The following is a 24,593-nucleotide window of genomic DNA, read 5'->3' as shown; positions in this document are numbered from 1 at the left end:
GATGGACCCAATTCAGCAGTGGTTTCTTCGTGGGACAGCAGAGTTCATAAAATGTACAAACTGTCCAAAGACCTTGAGACCCAGATAACTTTAGCAAAACTTCATGAAATGTCCCTCTGCCAGTGAGAGCCTCTTTGCACAACTAAGGCACACCAAAAATATTCTGCTTCTAATGGAGGTCCTCAATGAATATAACATTGTGGGTGTCTTGAGATGTTCTTATAACCTAAAAAACACAGCGTTCCTGCTCGAAATGCTGAAAAAAAGCACAAAGCACTGGGCAACAGTAAAAGATGCCTATTTAGCACATGTTTGCATGGCAAAACAAAGGAAAAACTACCCATACAGATGCAAAATCGTGTTAGGATTCAAAGGAGCCTTTAGGGGCCATTCACAATCAGTGTGTTCTTGCGCTAAAAGAAGCTGGATTCAGAGCAACAAATAGACCAGAAAACTGGTGTCTCGAGACCTGCTTTTAAAAGTGATATTATTTTTTACCTGATACAGCATCTAAAAAACACAGCATACTTATCACGAGACAAGGTGCAGTAGTCATAGACGTCTGTCTAGCGCATGTTTTCATTGAAAGACATGAAAAAAACAGTGCAGGTGGCAGAAAAACCTTTCAATGTGAACGGCTCCTTACTGTACCATTTTATGTACCTTTTTTAATTCTAATGTATTCCACTAAGTACTGTGTTTTTGTTCCCATATCTGCTGCTAATACGTTACATCTCCACCCTACAGATCTACACACGCTCTGTGATCGAACCTCTTCCTCCGCTGCCCTCTACCAAAGATGCCGCCACATCACCCATCACCAACACGGCCACTGATGGTGGCAGCCCTACACCGACACCCTCGACCACTTCCAATGCCAACACTGCCACCCCATCCACTCCAAACAGCACTGACAAGACACGCAAAAAGAAGATGACCGATGAGGAGATACTTGAGAAACTGCGTAAGTGCAGATACATTAAGAAAGTTCACCCAAAATGAAAATTCTCTCATCATTTACTCACCCTCATGCCATCCCAGATGTGTATGACATTCTTTCTTCTGCAGAACACAAAGAAATTTAGAAGAAAATTTCAGGTTTGTTGGCCCATACAAAGCAAGTGAATAAGTACCAAATGTTTGAAGCTCCAAAATGCACATAAAGGCCGCCGCATAAAAGTTCTCCAAAAGACTCCAGTGGTACCTTCAGAAGTTATATTATTTATGTGGGTGAGAACAAGTAAATTATTAGAGTATTTTCATTTTTGTGATGGCTTCAGTCACCATTCACTTTCATTGTGTGGGGAAAAAATGCAATGAAAGTAAATGGTGACTGCATCATGGCAATCTACTGTCAAATATTTGTAAAGTTTAAGCGCTGAGCGGAATAATCGGCAGTTGTCCCAGTGTTAGTTTCATGTCTCATATCACTAATATGAAATAATCATTATTTCATCTCCTTTATTTATTTGTTAAGTAGCCATATAATAAGCATCAGTGCATTCAGATAGTATTCAGACCCCTTCATTTTTGTCACATATTGTTATGTTGGAGCCTTATGATAAAATGCTTAAAAATAAATAAATAACAACATCAATTTACACTCCATACCCCATAATGACAAAGCAAAAACCAGATTTTTGATAACTGCAAATTTATAAAAAAAAATCATGGCTTGGTTTTTGCTCTGATATGCATTTTCAGCTGTGAGACATTATATAGATAGGTGTGTTTCTTTCCAAATCATGACCAGTCAATTTAATTAGCCACAGGTGGACTCCAATCAAAGTGTAGAAACATCTCAAAGATGATCCAGAGAAATGTGATGCACCTGAGCTAAATTTAAAGTGTCATAGCAAAGGGTCTGAATACTTATGCTAATGTGATATTTAATTTTTTCTTTTTAATACATTTGCTAAGTTATCAAAAATCTGGTTTTTGCTTTGTCATTATGGGGTATGGAGTGTAGATTGATATGAATAAGCATTTTTGCATAAGGCTGCAACTTGAAGGGGTCTGAATACTTTCTGAATGCATTGTAGATACAGTAATTTACAGTCAGCTGGTCATTATAGCAAAATAAACCCCTATTGACGTTCATAGAGTTTATAAAATATCTTTGATACGCTAATATTTCATATCTTGGTTGCATTTCTAGCTGATTGAGTCTTTATGTAATTTTTTTATTATTATTATTTTAATCTTGTTATTATTATTTGAAATGTATAATCTTTTGGGCATGTAATTGCCAAACAATATTACATTTTGTCATTTTGTTTATGAACGGCCCTAGAGAACCATGACTTTCTATGAACCTGTACTTATTAAAAACCCCATGCTACAGACGTGCTAAGATCGCCCTCTACTGGTAAGAACGGGATGCTGCTTCAAGTAATCAGCCATCCAGTGTGTCTCTTTCCTGCCCCTTTCTGTCAATTCTGGCAGGACCCTCTTGAACAAAAATGTGTCTGTCTTCATTTAAAACATCCTCTCATCAACAGTTGCTGGGTTACCCCATCAAACTAAACTTGTTTTTCCTTTATGTGGACTGAATTTAAGACTCCAACATTGTAAATCTCTGATCATCCCTCTGCCTTCTTCCTTTGTGTCTTTTCCAATTATCTGTTATCTCACTTTTTTCAAAGGTCTGGAAACCTTTTTCTCCCCCCTATGTCTTTTTCTCTGTGGTTGGATCACTTGATTGACTGTAAATTAACCATTGTATTTCTTTAAAAGTAATAGTTCACCAATAATGCTAATTCACCCTCATGTCACCCCAAACCGTTTTAATCTCTTCTTTGGAACACAAAGTGAGATGCAGAATGTTTTGTACCAAGAGTCTTAGTCACTATTCACTATTATTGCATGTAAAACAAAAGATGCAATGAAATGGTGACTGAGGCTAACATTCTGCCAAACATCTCCTTCCATGTTCCACGGAAGAAAGTCAACCAAATGTGTTTGGAACGTCATGAGGGTGAATAAATGATGACTCATTTTTCGATGAACTACTGCTTTTAAGACTCCACAGCATGTGTTTGACTACTCTGACCTTAGCTGGTACCTGACCAGCTGTTTGTCACTGAGATGATAGAAAGATTTAGACATTTTTGATACAGTATTTACTGTAGAAAGGGATGACCGGGGCTAGTTGTCACAAGGACTATATCCGGGTCAATTTGGTTGCTTAGGCGGCCTGACTGAGTCACTACACACCTAGCTTTTTTTTCTTCTTTTTTTTTAGCCAAGGCTGAAAGGTATGTATATTTCAAAAATAAACCTACCCTGAGAAATATTCACTGGAATAGTAAAACAAAAATGTGTCAACTAGCTTCGATCTGCCCTGCGTTTTTCTGTTTTCATTTCCTCACTTCCACAAGTGATTCTTCCAAGGCCATCTTGTTTCAGACCTGAAGAAATGCTGTCGCACAAGGCCATCTCATTTTTTATTATTCGTTGTGCAGCCCTATCACAAACCTGAAATGTTACATCTTTAATCCTTCATTCTGTCTTTTTGTCAGTTCTGTTATTTCCTCACCTGTGTCTTTTGAACTTTACAGATTTGCTTGTCTTTTGTCTCTGAAAATAACGTCTGACATTCATTCCACAGGAAGTATAGTCAGCGTGGGTGACCCCAAGAAGAAATACACACGCTTTGAGAAGATCGGCCAAGGGTGAGTCTTGTTTTATGTCATAAACAAATTGTTCTTCTCAAAATCTTCAAACCAAACTTGACAAATCTTTCCCTTCCCTGATTCAGAGCATCTGGAACAGTCTACACAGCCATAGACATCGCCACAGGACAAGAGGTGAGGGATTAGACAATGCCAGCCAATAAAATATAAGTAGTCTATTTTGTCTTGTTTTGTTGGCTGATGCTTTTCACTTGTTTTATGCATAAACTTCAACAGCCATGTTTTGCAGTGCATGTTCTCATACGTATTGCAAAAATGTCACTTTTCAGAGTCATGTTCGTTTTTAATTAAAGAACTCTTGTCATGACGTATAATCCCATAAAGTGCATTAGCTGGTGGGTTTGGAGATATTGACCGCTCTTTCAGTGTCCAGATGCTTTTATGGTTATTAGCACGCTCCTATTATTATTTTTAACATGCCTCAGATGAGGGGGCAATGGGTAGCTCATCAAGTAAAGACGCTGATTACCACACCTGGAGTCGCAAGTTTGAATCCAGGGCATGCGGAGTGTCTCCAGTCAGGCTTCTTAAGCAACCAATTGGCCCGGTTGCTAGGGTCAGTAGAGTCAAGTTGGAGTAACCTCCTCGTGGTCGCTATAATGTGGTTTTCGCTCTCGGTGGGGCGTGTGGTGAGTTGTGCGTGGATGCTGCAGAGAATAACGTGAAGCCTCCACACACCTTAGGTCTATGCGGTAATGCGCTCAACAAGCCACATGATAAGATGCGCGGATTGACGGTCTCAGACGCAACTGAGATTTGTCCTCCACCACCCAGATTGAGGCGAGTCACTACCCCACCGCTAGGACTTAGAGCGCATTGGGAATTGGCCATTCCAAATTGGAGAGATAAGTGGAGAAAACTAAATAAATAAAAAAACATACCTCAGACGAAGTCTTCGACATTCTCACTGATCGATAACAATGAATCTGGGGGTGCCGAGGGGATACTTTGTCTTGTGTTGATTGCCTGAAACATTCCACTGAGCCGAGGCTCTGCAATGTAATCTGTAAATACCTGCACACTTAGACTCGGATGATCTCAAAGCAAACCTCAGCTTATGTTGAGATATGGAGATATGGTTTGAAAGAGGACTAATGGACCCAAAGACTGTCTGATTTATCTTCAATAGTGTCTAAAAGCTCTTTTCTGATATACTTTCTCAGGTGGCCATCAAACAAATGAATCTTCAGCAGCAGCCCAAGAAAGAGTTGATCATTAATGAAATCTTAGTCATGAGGGAAAACAAGAACCCCAACATCGTCAATTACCTGGACAGGTGAGTTCATGATTTTTCACTGGGGTGTCAGTGTAAAAGCATTCGGCAAATGCTGAGACTCCACGCAAGTACATAAACGCAGATGCTTCTAGCTACATAAGCACGATTTGGAGTGTTGTTGCATTTTAAAATGTGTCGGACCTTAATTCAAAACACATCACAAATACACCTTTCTTTTCTCAACTTGAAACATTGACTTTCAATTCAACAAATCTAATAGCGGACCATACATTTTTAAAATAGTGGCATTATATGCGTGCTATTCCACCTGGTGCCCTTCTTGGGATTAAACCAGCAACCTTTGTGTTAGGAGTCCAGATCTTTTTTAGTTATGCTACCATCTCCTTCACGATGTAGTGCCGAGTCAAAGTTTTGAGTGATGTGTTTCTCCATATCCATGGCAACTTACTCTCTGTCTCTGCACTAATGGAACCAAAGGGCCTCCAATTATCCTGTTGTCACAATGTAGCATGTGTTGATGGTGCTTTCTGGTTTCCATAGTTACCTGGTGGGGGATGAGCTGTGGGTGGTGATGGAGTATCTCGCGGGAGGCTCCCTAACAGACGTGGTCACGGAAACGTGTATGGATGAAGCGCAGATAGCGGCCGTCTGTCGAGAAGTGAGAATGGAACTGTTTGCCACACAAAGAGTGCTCGTCGCGTGCATCGCAATAAGCATAAAAATGCACAAATATTGGATAAAATAGTACATTTTTTGTTAGTCTGAACTCTTTATTAATACTTTTTGGAAAAAATTATTTTAAACATTTTATTACTTTTTCAGTTGCTTCACCTATTCACCTTCACTGCCTTGCATGGCAGCTCTGCCATCATTGGTGTGTGAGTGTGTGTATGTGAATGGGTGAATGAGTCACAGTGTAAAGCGCTTTGAATACCGCTAAGGTTAAAAAGGCGCTATATAAGTACAGAACATTTACCATTTCACTCTCCTCTTATCCTAACAGTGTCTACAGGCCCTGGAGTTTCTGCACTCAAATCAGGTTATTCACAGAGATATCAAGAGTGATAATATTCTCTTGGGCATGGACGGTTCAGTCAAACTGAGTAAGTGCACCTCCTGATCTAGAATGTTCTTTCCTTCAAAAGACATTAAAGTGTTTGTTTTATTGACAGATATGGTCTTTTAAAGCAACAATTTTTTTAAAATCTTGTAACATGTCAAGCTTGTAGAAATGTAATCTTTATGTCCATGTTGTTTTCGTATATTTTTGAAAACATTTAGAGCATTTTCATAAAAAAAAAACCTTGCTCCTTGAATACATGTGAGTGTCTAAAACTTAATTATAATTAATTTGTTTTATTTATTTTTTAATTCAGACACTAATATCAAGATTTCTATCTTTTTAGATAATTTTTTTGTCACATGACAGCAGAATGGCTACCTGCATGTCGGTTACACAACCTGACTTTGATTTGGTGGTTTATAATATTATTTTCAGGGCTGTCCATTTTAACGGGTTAGTTTAGTTCTATTTATGTGACAAATAATGCGTAAAAAGAAACGTGTATACGTAAATTCTTTAATAAGACATTTTTCCGACCATCGGAGTAATTCAAGCTTGATGTACCACCTTGATGCAGTAGGGGGCAGTCAGCACTCCAGCTGTACAGGCAACATGCACAACAAAATGCAGGGATCTCGAGACAGGTTTTAAAAAGTTTCAAACTGTGTTTAACTTGACACAGCATCCTAAAAACACAGTGCTAAGGGGTTGTTGAGGTGCTATAAATGTTGTGATATGCTCCAAAAGTGTCCTTCTGACGCATGAGTAGCCTACATAGACCAACAATAAAAAATAAAGAGCAGAGGGAATTAGGCCAAAAATAGAGCTTATTCATGCTAGCACCATCTTTGATTTTTAATGGGAATGACAAGGAGGCTGTGAGAGAGAGACTTACAGTCTCTTCAATGGCACAAAGGGTATAAAGCTGTATAAATCTCCTTGATCACATCTGATTTTCCACAACTCAAGATGTCTGGAGTTCTTTGTATAGTGAATGGTCTTGGACAGATATTTTCACAATGTTTTGTCCGCAGAACGACCCCAAAAAAAACTTTAAACTGCAGTAGAGCCTATTGAAAAGACTGCATGTCTATCCCTCACAGTCTCGTTGTCATTCCTATTAAAAATCAAAGATGACGTTAATGTGAATAAGGTCTATATGGTTGTTCAATGAAATTGATATAACACAAATTTGTATTATTATTATTATTTTCAGTTTTAAAGCCACTCTTTGTATTGTCTAAATGTTTTACTTGTCTTTTGCCACAATATTATGTCATTCATTAGAATTATCTGAATTATAATATTTATTTGGGCTATATTTACTTTCTCAGTAAATATTGGCATGCGAATAATTTAATTTGATTAATCAGCACATCATGTATTTAAAAATGTTTAAATCGATTGACAGTTCATCAGTGTAGAGTAGAGGTGTATTTAAGTGATTGTTGGTTGTAAATTGTATTTTTAGTGTATTTAAAAAAATATTAATCCGGTCAGCCCTTGAATTGACCAGTTAAAGTACTGTTCAAGAAATAAGGTCATACACATAATTACACTGGCAGCCAAAAGTTTGGATAATGTACAGATTTTGCTCTTATGGAAAGAAATTGGTACTTTTATTCACCAAAGTGGCATTCAACTGATCACAAAGTATATAGTCAGGACATTAATAACATGAAAATATACTATTACAAATTGAAAAATATTTTTTGATTACTTCAAAAGTTCTCATAAAAAAAATCCTCCACGTGCAGCAACGGCAGCTTTGCAGATTCTTGCCATTCTTGCGGTCAGTTTGTCCAGATACTCGGGTGTCATTTCACCCCTCACTTTCTGTAGCACTTGCCATAGATGTGGCTGTCTTGTCAGGCACTTCTCACACACCTTACAGTCTAACTGATCCCACAAAAGCTCAATGGGGTTAAGATCCATAACACTCTTTTCCAATTATCTGTTGTCCAATGTCTGTGTTTCTTTGCCCACTTTAGCTGTTTCTTTTTGTTTTTATGTTTCAAAAGTGGCTTGTTCTTTGCAATTATTAGGGATTGCACCTCTGAGTCTTCTCTTTACTGTTGTACATGAAACTGGTGTTGAGCGGGTAGAATTCAATGAAACTGTCAGCGGAGGACATGTGAGGCATCTATTTCTCAAACTAGAGACTCTGATGTACTTATCCTCTTGTTTAGTTGTACATCTGGCCTTCCACATCTCTTTCTGTCCTTGTTAGAGCCAGTTGTCCTTTGTAGACTGTTTGTTTGAAATCTTCAGTTTTTGGCAATTTCAAGCATCGTATAGCCTTCTTTCCTCAAAACAACGATTGTCTGATGAGTTTCTAGAGAAAGCTCTTTATTCTTTGCCATTTATGACCTAATATTGACCTTAAGACATGCATAATTTGGCAGCTCAAAAACAAACACAAGACAATGTTAAGCTTCATTTAATGAACCAAATAGCTTTCAACTGTGTTTGATATAATGGCAAGTGATTTTCTAGTACCAAATTAGCAATTAACATGATTACTCAAGGATAAGGTGTTGGGGTGATGGCTGCTGGAAATGGGGCCTGTCTAGATTTGATCAAAAAATACTTTTTTCAAAAAGAGGTGCTATTGTTTTTTACATCAGTAATATCCTGACTTATACTTTATGATCAGTTGAATGCCACTTTGGTGAAATAAAGTACCAATTTAATTTCAACAGCAAAATCTGTACAATAATCCAAACGTTTGGCCGCCAGTGTGTATATACTGTGTGTGTGGGTGTGTGTGTGTGTGTGTATATATATATATATATATATATTTATCCTTAGCTTTGATAATATTTAAAAAGAACCATGAATGTGTTGTATTAATCTGTGGAGAGGCTTCTCTGCAGTGAGGGGTATCCAACTTATATTGCGATTTATCCTTTTCACCAGTAGAGAGAGCAATAATCCAAATTTTGTCCAATGCAGCTGTTTAGTCTGAACAATTCCAGCAATCTTCTTTGCATTACATTAAATGAAAGTATCACACCAAGATTTGGTTTAAGCAACTATCTTTTTTTCTCTGTCCCAGCTGATTTCGGCTTCTGCGCTCAGATCACTCCTGAACAGAGCAAGCGGAGCACCATGGTGGGGACACCTTACTGGATGGCACCGGAGGTGGTGACACGCAAAGCCTATGGGCCCAAAGTGGACATCTGGTCCCTGGGCATCATGGCTATTGAGATGGTAGAGGGCGAGCCGCCATACCTCAACGAAAACCCTCTGAGGGTGAGATAGCGATGTTTGAGCTGAATCCCCCACTGTCAAATAGTGCTGTGGTGGTTCCGTGGTAGAGTTAACCCTGATAAAGATAGTTGTATCAACAAGAATTTCAAAAATCCTGTTTGAGTTATTTGCTTTAGTTTAACTAGTGCCGCAGTTATTTTGATATTTGTGTGACCTTGAACCCATGCTGTTGTTCAGGCTCTGTATCTCATCGCCACCAATGGAACGCCAGAGGTGCAGAATCCTGAGAAACTTTCTTCTGTGTTCCGAGACTTCTTAAATCAGTGTCTGGAGATGGATGTGGAGAAGAGAGGCTCAGCCAAAGAGCTTTTACAGGTGTGTGTTCATGTTGAGAGTGTATGCATGTTCAGTGTTTTCCTCCTGTACATACAGTATTAGGATTTAGGGTACTTCTATTTAGGGTACATTAGAAAATGTTGTGTTACTGTATCAGTGTATAATGCTTGACCTTTAATGTTGTAGCGCTACAGTAGAAAGTTTGAATCAATCATAAACTTTTCCAACTTTCCCCAGCTAAAATTGTACTTTCTAAAGAAATAGAAACTTAAATGATGACAGCTAATATATTATATGTCATAGCACATTATTTACAGAGCTATCCATTATTTAGTTAAAATGACAATGTTTTCCTATGATTTTGGAGCAAAACTACAGGTTTTTAAAAATAAAAAATAACCTTAGTAAGGTGTCCTCATCATTTTAGATAGGTAAGTATATTACTAAAATGAGTTGCATTATATGCATTTTCAGCCATGGTGTGCCACCCTGCTCTGCACTGAGCATGCATGTTATAGGGTCTGGTTCTTACACCCTCTCCCAAATGCAAAATATCACTTTTTGGACCCTCCAGGAGGGCTCAAGCATGCTTTTTTAGCCATGGTGTGCCACCCACCTCGGACTGAGCATGCATGTTATAGGGCCTGGTTCTTACACCCTCTCCCGAATGCAAAATATCACTTTTTGGACCCTCCAGGAGGGCTCAAGCATGCTTTTTTAGCCAAGGTGTGCCACCCACCTCGGACTGAGCATGCATGTTATATGGCCTGGTTCTTACACCCTCTCTTAAAATGCATAATGTTGATGTAGTTTATATTCTCACATATTATAATATACAATTTTCATGTAATTTCAAGTCATTCAAGTTCAGGTCTGTTCAACAATAATAGCACATGTTTCTCCTCTCTCTCTCTCTCTCTCTCTCCTCTCTCTCTCTCTCTCGTATCAGCCCACCTATCTGATTTTGAAAAAGTTAAATCTGTTGGTTTGGAATGAGTGTTGCCAGAACTTTCTAGAAAAGCCCCAAGAGCTGAAAGTATGTGAGCATCAATATTGAGGTTGCATAACATATTATATGACTCGAGTGTGCATTAAGAGACGGGGGATGGAGAAACTTGTGTAAACAGCTTGAAACATTGCTGCAAATCTGCAGAAATAGGATTTCATACAGTAAGAATTTGAATTTACAGCTCAGTCTATCTGGTTCACACTAAATGTACAAATCCTCAGATGACCCTAAATCCGGTGAAAACATTTATAATACACGGAAAACTCTGCTGTAAAGTAGGTGACAGGTTTTAGATTTAGAAATGTCTTAAGCCCTTAAGCATTTAAATATGTTTACTTAAAATCAGAATTGGAGTTTTGTGGGTTTTAGTCCATGTCGGGTAGCTTAGAGTTTATATACAGTATATAGTTGCTCAGTAATGTTCTTTTCAAACCATTGCTCTGCCATGACCGTAGTTGTCTTGAAAGAGAAAACTCAGAATCTTCAGAATAATCTCGCTATAGCACCCCTTGTGGCAATGTTGAGAATGCAACGCAAACTTGATATGCGAGTCTGATATGTTTTGGAACGCAACAACACACTAAATCGAGCTTGCCTTGTCTAGAAGCGTCTGTGTTTAAGTACTTGTGCAGAGTTGTGTTTTGGCAAAATGAATAGTAATGCTTGTCTAAGAAACACTACTAATGAACCGACCGTATCTTCTATCCTCTCTCTGCAGCACCAGTTTCTAAAAGTGGCCAAGCCTTTGTCCAGTCTCACACCACTGATCATAGCGGCTAAAGAGGCAGCAAAGAACAACCGCTAGCCTCCTGGGTGGACCCCAGCCCCACCTCTCCTCTGTTCCACCCCCCAGAACGCCCCATCATCCGTCTCTTGTGGACGAGGGTTCACACAACCCTCACCACCTAGTTCTACCGTTAGGGTCCGAGGGGTGTCTGCGGTCACCACTGAAGTCACAGAGGTCACCAAAGAGCCTCTGAATGATGACATCGCTGGAATTTAAGTACTGATGGGTCCCTGTGCATCAGGCCCACAGGACTATGGGGTTTTTACACCTCTGTTTCACTGGCGAAAGTGGTCCATCCAATCGCTGACTCTTTCTGGGTCTTTCTGTCCTTTTTTTATTTTTATTTGCTTATGTGTTTATTAATGCCTATTGAATGGTGAAAACATTGTGTTTTCATGTCTGCTATTGAAAGTGAATTTTGTTTAGAGTTTTTTTAATTTTACAACTTTTTAATAATGTATTGTGTGTTTTTGTGTGTGAGGGAGTTGGGTCACTGAACAAAAAGCCACAAAATGGAGAATAAATCAGGTATGGAAGAATACACTTTTTGAAATTGGAAAAATAAGGATCTGTAAAAGACTATTGATGATACTTTTGATTAAGGTACTATACAGGATGCCTATGCATGAAAAGGTTGAAAAATACTGCAGATAATATAAACAAAATCTCCAAAAAGTTCCATCCTGTCCCACAAATCTACCGTGATGAAACAAACTTCACCGGATTCTTGGCAGTACAATGATTTGTGATGTCAAAAATATTAACATGAATGAAATTGAAGAAGCTTTTACACAAAGTGATTTTTTTTTCCTACATTAATGTACCCTTTGGCCTTAAACTGTGACACGAATAGTACTATGTTATGAGAATGGCACAACCCACAGAGATGCAATTTGTCTTTATTTATTTATTTTCAGTTTGTCTAATGGGATTTCTTGAGAAAAAAATCTTTCCAGTTAGCAATCTTAATCTGTCTATGCGAGCCATAAACTGTTTTTAAGGCCTTTTGTGAATCGAAATTCTTAATTGAAACGGTACAAATAAACTTCAGAATTCTTCACAGTGTCAAGATCATCTTTTATCATGCATGTGTGTTACTCTTTACTGGTGACCCAATGACACGGTTTCAGCTTGAGATACTGTATGTGTTTGTACTCTTTAAAGTTTTTTTTTTAAACAGTGAACAATGTTCCAGATTCAATACAAGGTAAGCTCAATCGACATCATTTGTGGGATAATGTTGACACAATACCCCACACAAAATGATACAAAATGGCCTGGGTAGCTCAGCAAGTAAAGACGCTGACTACCACACCTGGAGTCGCAAGTTCAAATCCAGGGCGTGCAGAGTGTCTCCAGTCAGGCTTCCTAAGCAACCAAATTGCCAGGTTGCTAGGGTAGGTAGAGTCACGTTGGGGTAACCTCCTCGTGGTAGCTATAATGTCGTTCTCGCTCTTGAATAGCGTGAGCCTCCACACGCACTAGGTCTCCGCGGTAACGCGCTCAACAAGCTAAGATGCTTTGATTGACGGTCTCAGACGTGGAAGCAAATGAGATTCGTCCTCTGCCACCCAGATTGAGGTGAGTAACCACGCCAACGTGAGGATTTAGTGTCCATTGGGAATTGGACAAAATCCAAAAAAGTAAAAAAAAAGTTACATGTTTCACTAAGACACTTATAATGGAAGTAAATGGGGCCAGTCCAGAAATGTTAAAATGAGCTCTGTTTAAAAAGCATAGCAACAATATGTTAAAACATGATTTTAGTGTGATAAAATCACCTACTAACCTTATCTCAGTGCAAAGTGATCACTAAAATCATGTAAACACATTAAATGTCTTTGTGGCAATACATTTAAAAGTGTATATTTTAATTCCATTGTAAGTGCCTTACAGTAACCACAATATTTGCTTCTATTTTTTAATTAACAGGATGAGACGAATGTGTTTTTGTTGTTGTTGAGGTAATCAACAATGTGCTGCAAATGCTGTCGATTGATCTTAACTTGTTTAGAACCCAGATTATTCCTTTAACTTAAAAGATAAGGTAAAAATACTGTATCTTTTAACTCGTAGCTATAAATTGCGTTACTTTTTTACATGCAATTAAAGTATACAGGGGCTGCCAAGATTCAAAAGAACAAAAAAAACTCAAGACAACTTATATGCTATATTCCAAGTCTTCTAAAGCCGTTCGATAGCTTTGTATGAGGAACAGACTGAAATTTAAGTCGTTTGCTGAAAATCTTTCCCGGCACTGTAGCTCTCAAATATCATTCGCACTTGCATTTATTCAAACTTTGTGCATCAAAACACATCACGCCAGGTTTCTTATCAAAATTGAAAATGTGAAAAATGAAAGCGGTCACTTCTCGCTTGTCTCATTACCAAATTTGATTGTGCTTTTTCTTTCTTCTTGTCCTTTTTGAAGCTTAACAGCCACTAGTCACTGTATGCTTTTACTGTTTGGAAAAATAGCGTCAGCATTCTTCAAAATTTCTTGTTTTGTGTTTCATTGAAAAAATAAAGTCATACATGTTTGGAATGACATGAGGGTGAGTAAATGATGCATTTTAATTATTGACTGTATTAATCCTTCAATTCATTCCCCACTGATTTCAGTCAACGGTTAGTGAAAACATACAAACATGCTTAAAACAACAGCAGTGACCCCACTCACTGTAATAAAACTGCAAAACAACCATTGTGAAGAAACTTTAGTGTTTGAACACAATGTTTTGTCCACTGCTGGCACCTTCAGACAGATTAGCTGGCTTGTTTATGTGCCTTTTAGTAGGATTTGAGATATAAATGCACACCAAAAACATCACCTTTTACGTGATCAAAGTGGGATCAAAAACAACAATCTGATTCTTAGACGTCAAAGCTCCTTTTTGGGACTGCGAAATAGAATGTAACGCCCCCTGACAATTCTCTCTCTGCTTCCTGTCGGTAGGCTACAATAATTTCTAAGGTACAAGAGGTCCTGCTGAGTTGGCATTTAATAGGTTGGAAATCTGCCAATGCTAGACATATTATAGTGGCAAGATTCCAGGAGTAATACATTTGTAAAAACTTTGTAAAAATATGTAGATTTCTTAATAATGATAAAAAACATCAATGCAGAATAAGTTTAATCAAAGTCGTCTCCAACAATAACAAGTCAATAATACCATTTTTTTTTTACATTTTCTGAAAATGTTTTTTTTTTGTGGTACTTATTTGTGCAAAACTTGCCATGATGCTGGGATGTTTGAGATAGTTGCCAGGGTGTTGCCTTGTGGTTGCTAGGCAGTTACTTGCAGGTACAATATCTTTACCTTCATATCTTTAGTACAAATGGTGCAGAATGAGATAAATGTCAAATTATAATACTTAGGGGGTTAAAAAACAAACAAAATAAAACTAAATGTGAGTACAAGTTATTTCAGTACAGAAAGGTTTAACTCGTCATTTTAAACACTAATCTGATTACATCTGTTACGTTGTGATGTTTATAGTCTAAGAGGATGATTTTATTTATGTAACACAAAAACATCTTATAGCCCACTCAAATTCAGAGCAAAGCTGAACATTTAGGTTGTGTAACTTTTTAAAGTAATAGTGTGATTTGTCAAATCTCATTTAGGCTACACTTTTATGCATATTCCCTGAAATGTATCAAATTAATTTCAAAGAAGAGAAAGGCAACACTCTAGTTTAATGGATGAAATTAACCAAAGTTAACGCATGCTTGCTTTTTGCATTTAACCAACTAGAGAGCGGCTCAAAGCATGAAACATCTGGGATGTTGAGCTTTGAGCTAAGCACAAGCCTTGGTTTATGAAATATTAAAATTAAGCTGTCCTTGAAAGCGAGATCTCACATTTATGATCAGGAATACACACAAATTAACTGAAAGTTGTAAATTATTCATGACAAAACATTCACGGAATAATTATTTAACCTCTGTAAAAGCCAGCAATTTGCATGGGTCCAGTGTAGTGGATATACTACTACTTTAATTTTTGAAAATATTACTAAAATCACATAGTTTATGTCCTGGTGTATCCTGGTTAAAGAGGACATCCTTTTTCACCAAACAGTAACATTGTTATGTTTTACATTCAGATAATGCACGTGGCCCTCAATAAAGTATTTGGGCATGTAAGCCACTCTTAAAAATAGCAAAATCACCCAAGCGTCTCTTTTTTTTTTTTTTTTTTTTTTTTACACTTTTCAAGCAAAAGTTAGGTCTGATTATATTATATGACTTTACAATAAGATTATATTTGTTATTGTTAGTAAATACATTGGGTATTATCAACTAACAATTATTTTTTTTGCATTAATCTTGGTTAATGTTGATATACTGTGCATATATATATATATATATATATATATATATATATATATATAAATTGCTCACTGTTTGTTCATGTTAGTTCATAATGCATTAATGTTAACTTTTAATTAAAAAATGTAGTACATGTAAGATACAAATATAGTATGTTAGTATACAGCTTGTTTTAAATTTAACCATGATTAATAAATGCTTAAATACAAACTTATTGTAAGGTGTCATCTATTGTATTATAGTTTTTTGTTATATTATACTATATTATAACTTTACATTAAGTTTCTAGTTGTTAACATTAGTAAATTCATTAGGTATCATGATCTATGAACAACATTTAAAATCACTTATTAATCTTGGTTATTGTTCATTTATTAAAATACAATTGTTGTTTCTTCATGTTAGATCATAATGCATTTATCTTACTTAAATAATGCATACTCATTCAACTAATGCATACAACTTTTAAAAATTAAAATAGATGGCCATGTGTTAAAATTAATATTAACCAAGATTAATGAATGCGGTAAAAGTATTGTTCACTTTTAGTTCATGTTAACTTTTGTAACTGATATATTAACAAATTCAACCTCAATGCAAAATGTTACATGTTATGTTACACTATGTTGTGTTGTGTTAAGACTATTTAATGTTTGTAGTATTTAACTTTAATTTATTATTTTAATGCATCAAACTCTGTATTGATGTAATAAAACTTTTTACTGCCAGTCGAACGGTTTTAGGGGGACAACATACAGTATATTCAATGATTAAGACATCTTGCTTTTTCTTGCCATTAAGTGCTTCTCCGCGTCGCTCTGCGCTATTGAGAGCTGAATTACATAACAGTGATTGAGACCGTTGAGCTTCCGCGCTGTCCCTGCATCAGCAGCACTACGCAACATGCGATCAAAGACGCGACGAGCACTCGCGACACTGCGGTAATGTGAGACCTTGTCTATGCATGTGTTTTCATGCATCATTTGTGCATCATCAGTTGTGGTGCTGATGCTGAGGATACTGTGTGCATGCGCCGATGAACTCAATGCAGAGATTTCATGCACACTGAATAACTGCAACATCAGACAGCGCAAAGACAAGTGAGTCTTTACATTTTATTTAATAACTGCTGGATAAAACGAATGGGAGTGTTGCATATGCATTGTTTGGTTACACTTTACTGTATATTACATTGTCCTTGTTTTGTTATGTTCTTGTTATTCATTGCAATAAATCCAAATGTATAATTATAAAGTGATAAAAACAATTATGCACGAATGACTGTGCTAATATTGTTTATTAGTTTGCAATGAGCAATGTTTGCATATGCAATCTTCATGTTGAATACTCAATGCTTGGTAACACTTTACAGACCATGTCCATGTCACACATATTACATGTTATTGTAATTGTTGACAATAGCATTAAGAACAGCTTTATTTAAAAAAAAAACTGTAAATTGCATGCTAGTATAAATAATGACAACAGCAATATGAACAACTGCAATAAAGAAACATTTGTATACACTTGTTTTAAATGATTTAGTAATGTTTATCAGTGTTGAGTATGCTATGTTGCTGGTCACACGTTATTTTATTTAGCTTATGTCACTGTGTATTTACATGATTGCAATTGCTATAATAACTGTTAATAGTAACATAGACATCATGCATCTAACTTTATTCTTTGCATTAGAGACCTATATCCTAATGAGCCCCCTGAACTGTGTGTAGGAGGGCTGTCATAAGAAGGAAAATGCTAGTGTACAGCCTGTGCTCTATGCTTATTACTTCTCAAGGTTACTCCATTCTTCAGGAGGACACTATAGAGCTTTTGAGCTCATTGATTTGAAGAGCTATTCATCTCTGAACACCTATCTATCTATCTATCTATCTATCTATCTATCTATCTATCTATCTATCTATCTATCTATCTATCTATCTATCTATCTATCTATCTATCTATCTATCTATCTATCTATCTATCTATCTAATTCACTAACCAGCACTGAGGGTGCTTTTATGTGCTGTGTAAATAGTTACCTGAGGGGATTTAATGAGTGCGGTTACATGTCATTTTGCAGATGGTTTCTTTCGCAAATGCCTTCCAGGGGTTTTATTTTCGATAACAGCCCCTCTGGATCCACCTATAGTTAAGAGCCACTATCAAGTTCAAAATGGTAACAGGGCATCATTATTTAATGTAACTCTCCTGTTTCCAGGCAGCACTAAATGGGACTGTGGAGCTTTTCTAACTCAATTCCTTAGCCACTAGGTTACTATGCAGTTAAATGACCTTGCGCAATCTAGTAAACCTTTAGTGAAGGTTCACTTTCAATTATAATTGGGGCTTTAAAAGTTTTTATTTTTTATTTTTAAAGCTAAAGTGTGTAATTTGAAATATATATATACACAGGTGAAACTCGAAAAATTTGAATATCGTGCAAAAGTTCATTAATTTCAGTAATTCAACTTAAAAGGTGAAACTAATATATTATATAGACTCATTACAAGCAAAGTAAGATATTTCAAGCCTTTATTTGATATAATTTTGATGATTATGGCTTACAGCTTATGAAAACCCCAAATTCAGAATCTCAGAAAATTAGAATATTGTGAAAAGGTTCAGTATTGTAGGCTCAAAGTGTCACACTCTAATCAGCTAAACACCTGCAAAGGGTTCCTGAGCCTTTAAATGGTCTCTCAGTCTGGTTCAGTTGAATTCACAATCATGGGGAAGACTGCTGACCTGACAGTTGTGCAGAAAACCATCATTGACACCCTCCACAAGGAGGGAAAGCCTCAAAAGGTAATTGCAAAAGAAGTTGGATGTTCTCAAAGTGCTGTATCAAAGCACATTAATAGAAAGTTAAGTGGAAGGGAAAAGTGTGGAAGAAAAAGGTGCACAAGCATCAGGGATGACCGTAGCCTGGAGAGGATTGTCAGGAAAAGGCCATTCAAATGTGTGGGGAGCTTCACAAGGAGTGGACTGAGGCTGGAGTTACTGCATCAAGAGCCACCACACACAGACGGGTCCTCGACATGGGCTTCAAATGTCAAACGTCTTACCTGGGCTAAAGAAAAAAGAACTGGTCTGTTGCTCAGTGGTCCAAAGTCCTCTTTTCTGATGAGAGCAAGTTTTGCATCTCATTTGGAAACCAAGGTCCCAGAGTCTGGAGGAAGAATGGAGAGGCACACAATCCAAGATGCTTGAAGTCCAGTGTGAAGTTTCCACAGTCTGTGTTGGTTTGGGGAGCCATGTCATCGGCTGGTGTTGGTCCACTGTGCTTTATTAAGTCCAGAGTCAACGCAGCCGTCTACCGGGACATTTTAGAGCACTTCATGCTTCCTTCAGCAGACAAGCTTTATGGAGATGCTGACTTCATTTTCCAGCAGGACTTGGCACCTGCCCACACTGCCAAAAGTACCAAAACCTGGTTCAATGACCATGGTATTACTGTGCTTGATTGGCCAGCAAACTCGCCTGACCTGAACCCCATAGAGAATCTATGGGGCATTGCCAAGAGAAAGATGAGAGACATGAGACCAAACAATGCAGAAGAGCTGAAGGCTGCTATTGAAGCATCTTGGTCTTCCATAACACCTCAGCAGTGCCACAGGCTGATAGCATCCATGCCACGCGCATTGAGGCAGTAATTAATGCAAAAGGGGCCCAAACCAAGTACTGAGTACATATGCATGATTATACTTTTCAGAGGGCCGACAGTTCTGTATTTAAAATCCTTTTTTTATTGATTTCATGTAATATTCTAATTTTCTGAGATTCTGAATTTGGGGTTTTCATAAGCTGTAAGCCATAATCATCAAAATTATATCAAATAAAGGCTTGAAATATCTTACTTTGCTCGTAATAAGTCTATATAATATATTAGTTTCACCTTTTAAGTTGAATTACTGAAATTAATGAACTTTTGCACGATATTCTAATTTTTCGAGTTTCACCTGTATATATATATATATATATATATATATATATATGATTATTTTTTTACTTTATTCTTTGTTTAAAAAAATTTTATCAACACTATCAAGTCATTTTTATTTGTATTGCGCTTTTCACAACACATATCGGTTCAAAGCAGCTTTACAGAAGATCATGCACAGTAAATGAGACCGTAATATCTATAAAGTCTTAGTCATCATTGTGTAATTTGATTAGTAGTCAGTTCCCTTCTGGATAACAACTTATTTATGTCCAGGGCAAGTCATGGTTTAAAATTATTAAACTAAGTAAGTGTTAAGGGTCAGTGTTTAAACAAAGATTTTGTATGAACTGTAAGATTATTGACTAATGTCTTTGAAGTTCATCCTGGATTAACTGCAGAAGTTCACATGGATGCATTGTACTTTGTAAACTGGCTGATGAAGGCTTTTGTTGGCAATTAATTGATTGTATTCCATCACAAGGTGATACAGGCAGAGATAAGCAGGGTTGGGAGGGTTTACAGAATACATGCTGTAAAATGTCATTTGTAACGTATTCCATTAGATTACTCAAGGTCAGTAATGTATTCTTAATACTTTGGATTACTTCTTCAGCACTGGTAGATTTTTTTACTTGTTTAGACTATAAAAACTCAATACAAAATACACATGTTGAAAATACATTATCTGAAAAACCTAAATATCTTATGCAGTGTTGTTTCTAAAACAAGATAAATCAAATTTATATTTTTAAGGATTTTTTGATATTTTCACAGGAAAAATAATCTAAAAATTATTATCAGGAATATGATTTTTTTGCCCTAATATCAAAGGTCTTACTAGAAAAAAGAAATTATGATCCAACGTGAATTTTCTTGATAAAAATATATGATCGTGTCTGGTAACGTGCATGTGAAATGGCTAGAAATAGCATTTTAGCTTAGCGTAAAACTGACTGAATTTACACAAGCTTTATGTCTATTTCTTCTGTTCCAAACTTACTTCAAACGTACTTCTCTGTCTGCTCGTATGAATGTAACACATCATAAGAAAGTGTTTCACCGCTGTTCAAATGCACTTTGGATCGCATCATTTATATGTATAAATGTTTTCCATCTGAAAGAACTAAATATGAAATGAAACAAATGACAATAAAATGCAAAGTAATCTCTTCAGTAATCAAAATACTTTTTTTTTATGTAACTGAATTCTAATTACCAATGATTTAAACTGTACCTGTAGTGGAATACTGTTACTTATATTTTGTATTTTAAATATATAAACCCATCCGTTACTCCCTGTGGCAGGGCGGAGGGCGGGGCCGGGTCGTGATCCTACACACCCGGTCCCGTATTAGGCTAATCAAGTCATATCTCGGGAGGCTTGATTAGCCTAATACGGGACCGGGTGTGTAGGATCACGACCCGGCCCCGCCCTCCGCCCTGCCACACTCCCCACCCCTGGAGATGAGTGAGGTGCATCACAGTTGAATCGCTTGGCCATTTCGGTGAGGTTTATCCAAAGTCCAAGGTTCAGGCAGTGGCATATGAAGTATCCCATGTCTTATGGTTGGAGTTGGCATCAGTCATCCTCTGAAGTACATCATAATAGATTGAAGTGATGTCTAGCTGCATGGCACCGGCTGCATTTAGTCATCATCACACAGTGACACGTAGCAGTGGAGTCCAACACGAAGCAGGAATGGAGCTGGATCTGGCCGGTTCTGGTTGAAATAGGGATACAAACAGAATAATATGTTGTGTAGATTCCATAAAAGGTTTTGCTGAGTTATAGATCATGATTGATGTTTCTGGTTCCTGCAGACCTAACTAAAGCAGCCTAATTGTGAGATGATGGATGAATTAGGTGTATGCCTGGCTAAATACTGTATATTAATCTTTAGTCTAGACTTAAACTCAGTGTGTCTGCATCCCGAACAGCATTTGGAGACTATTCCATAGTTTAGGAGCCAAATAGGAAAAGGATCCACCTCCTTTTGTGGATTTTGATATTCTAGGAACTATTAACAGTCCAGAATTTTGCTATCGTAATGAACGTGATGGAATATAGCGTGGTAGAGATCACTTACAGTTGAATTCAGAAGTTTACAAACACCTTAGAAAAATACATTTAAACTCAGTTATACACAATTCCTGACATTTAATTGTAGAAAACATTCCTTGTCTTAGGTCAGTTAAACTTTATTTTAAGAATGTGAAATGTCAGAATTATAGTAGTAAGACTTATTTATTTCAGCTTTTATTTCTTTCATCACATTCCCAGTGGGTCAGAAGTTTACATACAATTTGTTAGTATTTGGTAGCATTGCCTTTAAATTGTTTAACTTGGGTCAAACTTTTTGGGTAGCCTCCCACAAGCTTCTCACAATAAGTTTGCTGGAATTTTGGCCCACTCCTCCAGACAGAACTGGTGTACCTGAGTCAGATTTGTAGGCCTCCTTGCGCACACACACTTTTTCAGTTCTGCCCACAAATTTTCTATCAGATTGAGGTCAGGGCTTTGTGATGGCCATTACAATATCTTGACTTTGTTGTCCTTATGCCATTTTGCCACAACTTTGGAGGTATGCTTGGGGTCATTGTCCATTTGGTAGACCCATTTGCAACCAAGCTTTAAATTCATGGCTGATGTCTTGAGATTTTGCTTCAATATATCCACATCATTTTCCTTCCTCATGATGCCATCTACTTTGTGAAGTGCACCAGTCCCACCTGCAGCCAAGCATCCCCATAAAATGATGCTGCAACCACGATGCTTCACGGTTGGGATGGTGTTCTTCAACTTGCAATCCTCACCCTTTTTCCTCCAAAAATAACGATGGTCAACACATTTTTTGTTTCATCAGACCAGAGGAAAGTTCTCCAAAAAGTAAAATCTTTGTCCACATGTACACTTGCAAACTGTAATCTGTCTTTTCTTTATGGCGGTTTTGGAGCAGTGGCTTCTTCCTTGCTGAGCAGCCTTTCAGGTAATGTGGATATATATACTTGTGGATATAGATACTGTCTTGTCTACCTGTTTCCTCCGGTATCTGCACAAGGTTCTTTGCTTTTGTTCTGGGATTGATTTGCACTTTTCACACCAATCTACATTCATCTCTAGGAGACAGAATACGTCTCCATCCATGCGTCGTAACTTAGAAATATTTCTGAGGTGGAAGAATGCTTTTCTACAATTTGATTTTCAAAGGACAGATTGGTATCAAATATAACACCTAAGTTCTTCACTGTAGAAGATGATGTAACAGTACATCCATCAAGAGTCAAATTATATTTTATCTGCTAATTTTTAGAGGTTTTTGGTCCAATTATTAGTACCTCTGTTTTGTTGGAATTGAGTAGAATGACATTTCTGGCCATCCAATATTTGATTTCATTTATACACTGCTAATTTGGTTTCGAAGAAATATAAAGCTGGGTATTGTTGGCATAACAGTGGAAATGTATTCCACGAGTCCTAATAATATCTCCCAGGGGAAGCATATATAAGGAGAAAAGCAGACGCCCTAAAACTGATCCCTGTGGCACTCCATATTTTGTTTGATTTGACAATTTCTCGTTTACATAGACAAACTGGTAGTGGTCTGCTAAATAGGACCTAAACCATGCAAGGCAAAGCAAGGCAAGGCTAGGCAAGGCAAGTTTATTTAGCACATTTCATACACAATGGTAATTCAAAGTGCTTTACATAGAAGAGATTAAAATAAGAATAAAAAAAAATAAGAATAATTGAAACAGTTTAGAAATAAAATAAAATAAAATACAGTACAACAGTCGGACAAACAGTGGCACAGTGCTCATTCAGTAAATGCACAGCTAAACAGATGTGTTTTGAGTCTGGATTTGAATGTGACTACTGTTGGAGCACATCTGATCTCTTCTGGAAGCTGGTTCCAGCTGCGGCTGGCATAATAGCTAAAAGCAGACTCTCCTTGCTTAGAGTGAACCCTTGGTATTTATAGCTGATGTGATCCTAATGATCTGAGTGATCTGTTGGGTTTATATTCAGTGAGCATATCTGCAATATATTGAGGTCCTAGCCCATTGAGTGATTTATATACCAGTAATAATACTTTAAAATCAATCCTAAATGTAACTGGGAGCCAGTGTAAAGACCTGAGGACTGGTGTGATATGTTCATATTTTCTGGTTCTGTATGAGCTGCAACTGTCTTATGGTCTTTTTGGGAAGGCCAGTGAGGAGTCCATTACAATAATCCACCCTGCTGGTGATGAAAGCATGCACAAGTTTCTCTAGGTCTTGACTGGAAACAAAGCATCTAATGCTTGCAATATTTTTCAGATGATAGTATACTGATTTAGTTATTGCTTTGACATGACTACTGAAACTGAGGTCTGACTCTAGAGACACACCAATATTCCTGACTTGATTTTTAGTTGTTTGACCCCTAGCGTCAAGGTATGCATTCACCTTGAGAACTTCATCTTTGTTTCCAAACACAATGACTTCAGTTTTGACTTTGTTTAACTGAAGAAAGTTTTGGCACATCCAACTGTTTAATTCATCAATGCATTGGCACAGGGAGTCAATGGGGCTGTAATCGTTAGGTGATAGGGCTAAGTAGATCTGTGTGTCGTCTGCATGCCAATGCTCTATGGTGTCGAAGGCAGCACTAAAATCTAAAAGCACTAGAAGAGAAATGTAGCCGCAATCAGATGATAGGAGCAAGTAATTTGTAACTCTGATAAGTGCAGTCTCTATACTGTGGTGGGGCCTAAATCCTGACTGAAATTATATAAACTATTTCTCTGTAGAAATTAACATACTGTATTTAGGAGGATACTGCCTTTTATAGTATTTCTGATATAAATAGGAGATTTGAAATTGGTTTATAATTAGCCAATTCTCCAGGATCAAGCTGTGGCTTCTTAATAATCAGTTTGATAACTGCCATTTTAAAGTTTCTTGGGACATGTCCTAAGGATTGCGAGG

General features: G+C 37.2%; 2 protein-coding genes across 4 annotated transcripts in view; both read left to right on the top strand.

Moving 5' to 3' along the window:
* The window catches only part of LOC127622703 (serine/threonine-protein kinase PAK 1-like), a 54,149-nt gene extending 41,761 nt beyond the window's left edge, over positions 1 to 12,388 (top strand). For both annotated transcript variants that reach the window (XM_052096749.1, XM_052096751.1), the window contains exons 7-15: positions 748 to 964; positions 3,611 to 3,674; positions 3,761 to 3,809; positions 4,859 to 4,971; positions 5,473 to 5,590; positions 5,936 to 6,035; positions 9,054 to 9,250; positions 9,446 to 9,583; positions 11,272 to 12,388. In XM_052096749.1, coding sequence (XP_051952709.1) covers positions 748 to 964; positions 3,611 to 3,674; positions 3,761 to 3,809; positions 4,859 to 4,971; positions 5,473 to 5,590; positions 5,936 to 6,035; positions 9,054 to 9,250; positions 9,446 to 9,583; positions 11,272 to 11,358 — 1,083 coding nt within the window. In that variant the 3' untranslated portion in view covers positions 11,359 to 12,388. The remainder of the gene's footprint in view (positions 1 to 747; positions 965 to 3,610; positions 3,675 to 3,760; positions 3,810 to 4,858; positions 4,972 to 5,472; positions 5,591 to 5,935; positions 6,036 to 9,053; positions 9,251 to 9,445; positions 9,584 to 11,271) is intronic.
* A 4,138-nt stretch (positions 12,389 to 16,526) lies between these two features.
* Positions 16,527 to 24,593, top strand: part of LOC127622701 (glycerophosphodiester phosphodiesterase domain-containing protein 5-like) — a 56,337-nt gene continuing 48,270 nt past the window's right edge. The window contains exon 1 of one of the 2 annotated variants that reach the window (XM_052096747.1): positions 16,527 to 16,617. The gene's annotated coding sequence lies outside the window, so the exon portion shown is untranslated. The other variant, XM_052096746.1, reaches the window with a different exon arrangement.

Source organism: Xyrauchen texanus, chromosome 29 (assembly GCF_025860055.1).
Source record: "Xyrauchen texanus isolate HMW12.3.18 chromosome 29, RBS_HiC_50CHRs, whole genome shotgun sequence".
Classification (NCBI taxonomy): Eukaryota; Metazoa; Chordata; class Actinopteri; order Cypriniformes; family Catostomidae; genus Xyrauchen; species Xyrauchen texanus.
This window is presented reverse-complemented; position numbering and strand designations above follow the sequence as displayed.